At 60.0% G+C, this 3351-nt stretch overlaps 1 protein-coding gene across 1 annotated transcript; it reads left to right on the top strand.

Annotated features, from left to right (window-relative positions):
* Positions 1-1280: 1280 nt before the first annotated feature.
* On the top strand, positions 1281-3215 carry LOC106002547 (high affinity cAMP-specific and IBMX-insensitive 3',5'-cyclic phosphodiesterase 8A-like; the record flags this gene model as incomplete). Its single annotated transcript, XM_013037407.1, has 3 exons — positions 1281-1369; positions 2391-2439; positions 2514-3215. Coding segments are annotated over 3 exons (270 nt in total), but the record flags the coding sequence as incomplete, so codon positions are not given.
* Between the last annotated feature and the right edge of the window lie 136 nt (positions 3216-3351).

Below are 3351 nucleotides of genomic sequence, written 5' to 3'. Positions count from 1 at the left end.
ACAGCGCCACTTCCGGTTTTCTAGTGGTTTATTGGAGATAAGAGTCTCACTGACTTTCCTGCCTGGGCTGGCTTTGAACCTCGATTCTCAGATCTCAGCCTCCTGAGTAGCTAGGATTACAGGTGTGAGCCACTGACGCCCAGCTGAAAATCACAATTTCTATGTGAATCCCAAAGTAGCCTTTGCCTGTCTGCTTCTGTGGCGCCTTGTGCAGGGCGCAGAGAGCCGGCTCCTCCTGCCCGGCCCCTGGTCAGCCTGGCCGGTTTGGGGCACAGGCCTCTCTGGTGTGGGCTGTAAGACCCATGCCTGTCTTGGCTAGAGAGTGGGGAGAGCAGGGAGCTGGGGTCTTTTGGTGCTCACAGTTTGCAGTGTGCCCTGCTTCACTTCTGAGGCAGTGCCTGACCCCTGGCTGCACTTCCTGGCCATGCCCAGAGCCTTAGCTTTGGTGGTGGCCACAGCCCAACTGTAGCTTTGAGAACTGCTCTGGGAGAGTGTTTGCAGCCGAGGCCTCGCCAGTCACAGGGCTGCTGTGTGGCCCGCGAGGTCATCCCACGAGTTCAGTCACAGGCGCCCGTCAGAGGCCCCAGCTCAGGGCCTAGGGTGGAGTACAGAACACTTGAGGTCCCAGCACAGGTGTGTCCCACAAGGCCTCCCAGGTGAGGCCTGGACAAAGTCCTGCGGGCACCGTGCACCTGATGACAGACCTGAGGCTGTGCCAATCTTCCTGGCTGGGGGCATGTGCCCACTGTGCCCATGGATGCTCCCCGGCCTGGGGCGTGGCCCACGGTGCCCATGGATGCTCCCCGGCCTGGGGGCGTGGGCCACGGTGCCCATGGATGCTCCCCGGCCTGGGGCGTGTGCCCACGGTGCCCATGGATGCTCCCCGGCCTGGGGCGTGGGCCACGGTGGCTGCTGGTTCTCTCTGGGTGTAGAGCGCGTGCCTGCTGCGCCTGCTAGGTCTCCCTGGCCTGGGGTGCGTGCCCACTGTGCCCGCCGGCTCTGAGTTCATCAGTATTCCTAAGGGGCCGCAGCCCACCATGGTGCACCGGCCCTTCAACTTAAGCTGCAGCCTGCCACGGAGGGGCTCTTCCGTGGCCCACTCCTGAGACTCCTCCTGCCCAGGGCAGAGGCAGGCAGGCGCAAGGAGGACTGGTGTGGAAGCAGTGCACTTCGGAGGCTGGGTTTGAGATTGGGCTCACCTTTGCGCCCCAACTGTGTTCAAAGTGGAGAATGATGGGGCCCGCAAAGCCTAACGATGCTTGCTCACATCGCACTGACAGGAGTGGCAAGGAGTGTACTACACCAAGAAGAAAAATGGAGACAACGTACAGCAGAACGTGAAGATCGTCCCTGTGGTGGGGCAGGGGGGGTAAGTAGAGACTGTGGGGTGGGCGGATTTGCTGGGGGGGGCGGATGTCTTGCAGAATGCCTTCTGGGATGATACGTCCTGGGGACCTCCTCCCCACAGCCACCAGACCGGCACAATTGCTTTTAAGCTGCAGGATGCACAAGAGACTGAATTTATATTTACTTAAAGTCGGGACATCAGTGTTAAGTTGTTTGCCAACAATGCTGGCGAGTAGACTCTATGTTCACAATTTTAAAAATCGCATTGGATGACTTTTTCTATAAAGGTCTATCAATCACTGTAAAGAAAAGTTTTGTGAATACCAAGTTATAGAAATTCTTAGGTGAAATGAAGGTGATTGTTGATTGGCAGTATGTGTGTATCGGGAGCCTTAAACTTTCAGATGGGTTGTTCAGAATCTCCTGAGATAAAAGCAGAAAATTAACCAATATGACTCAAACATCAACAGGCGAAACACGCCGCCGTGGCAAACGATGCTCATGGGAGGGTGGGGGTAGTCCTGCTCCAGCCCGACCTGGTTGATAATCACTGGGCCGCAGGAGGGTGGCGGGAGTGGGACCGTGTACACAGATGTGGCGCAGGCTGCGGCCCTGGCCGCTGCGCGTGGTGGCGCCGGTGCCGACGGCGCTGCTCATGGGCTGCGTCACCAGGCCTCCCTGCCAGTTGGCAGCTCCTGGGCGCTGGTCTGTGCAGGCTCTTTATGTGAGAGCAGTGTGCAGGCCAGGCGCCGGGGCGGGGCGGGGCAGCTGGCTGGGGCTCAGAGGAGAGCTGGGGAGCGCTGCATAGGGATGAGGGCCGGGCTGGCCGGCAAGGAAGGGTCTGGCTGTGAATGGGACCCCCCAGAGCACACGACATGTATTTCAGTCTCCTGGTGTGAGAACCAACCGGGGAAGAACTTGGGACCAAGTTCACTTCTCTGCAGGGACACAGGGCATGTGTAACTTGGTGGGCTTGGCCAAAAATGAAAGATTAGGGACCCACCGGGTCAGTCAGGAGGCAAACAGCACACTGTTTCCTACAGAAAAATCAGACACTATGTGTCCATCATCCGGGTGTGCAACGGCAGCAAGGTAGGTAGGGCGGGAGGGATGGCGGGCAGGCCTTCCAGGCACTGGACCCAACAGCCTATGACGCCCGCTTCTAGACGGAGGAGATGCAGGAGTGTGTGGCGTCCCAGAGCCAGACAGGTAGGGGCCATCTCCACGCCCATCGAGCATCCCAGGGCTGCAGTGAGGCTGGCTTCCCGAGCCATGGCCACCCAGGGCTGCCCGACTGATGCCCAGGACACGTTCTAAGCCCAGAGTTAGGACACAGCCATCCCTGCGGTGTGAGGACGGGCCTGTGCTGTGTCCGAGGCCGTGGCCCAGTGTGGCCCTCCACCTCACCCCTGCGCCTGCTGACCCCTACTCTGCCCCCACCAAAGAGGGACGGCCGTGGGGATGGGCGCTGGGGAGGGGAGGGGCGGGGCGCTGGGGAGGGGCCGGGCGCTGGGGAGGGCTCCCCCTCCCTGTGTTACACTGGTAAGTGGCAAGGCTCATCTGTCCCCTCAAGCCACTCAGCTGTTCATTCAGACAGTGGGTACTGTGTGTTTGAGCACCTTGCTGTTTTAAGGTGCTGTGCTAAGTGCTTTCCGTAGTGTGTCGCTGGGCCTTTGGAGTGACCCCAGACCACGGGAGGGGGGGGGTCTACCAGTGGTGCCCATGTCCTCCTTTCACAGAGGAGGAGCTGACAGGTGTCACCTGCTTAGGAATATTCATGTATAGAGTGTGGGGCTGGATTGACTCACCCTGGAGCAGCTCGGGTGTAGTTTGAAAAGAGGTGGCTGACAGCGTGGGGAGGGGAGAGAGGCATGTTTGAGTGAGGGGTGTGGGGGAGGAAAAGCATTCCAGCAGTGAGATGACGAGAGAGAGGGAGGGGTCAGGGGGCGCCCCTGGGAACACCCTGGGGGTGGCGTTGGGAGGTGGCCCTGCGGGGCGGGAGCC

This window comes from Dipodomys ordii, unplaced genomic scaffold (genome assembly GCF_000151885.1).
Source record: "Dipodomys ordii isolate 6190 unplaced genomic scaffold, Dord_2.0 Scaffold13459, whole genome shotgun sequence".
In the NCBI taxonomy this organism is placed as follows: Eukaryota; Metazoa; Chordata; class Mammalia; order Rodentia; family Heteromyidae; genus Dipodomys; species Dipodomys ordii.
The sequence above is the reverse complement of the archived record's forward strand: the minus strand, read 5'-3'. Positions and strand labels throughout refer to the sequence as shown.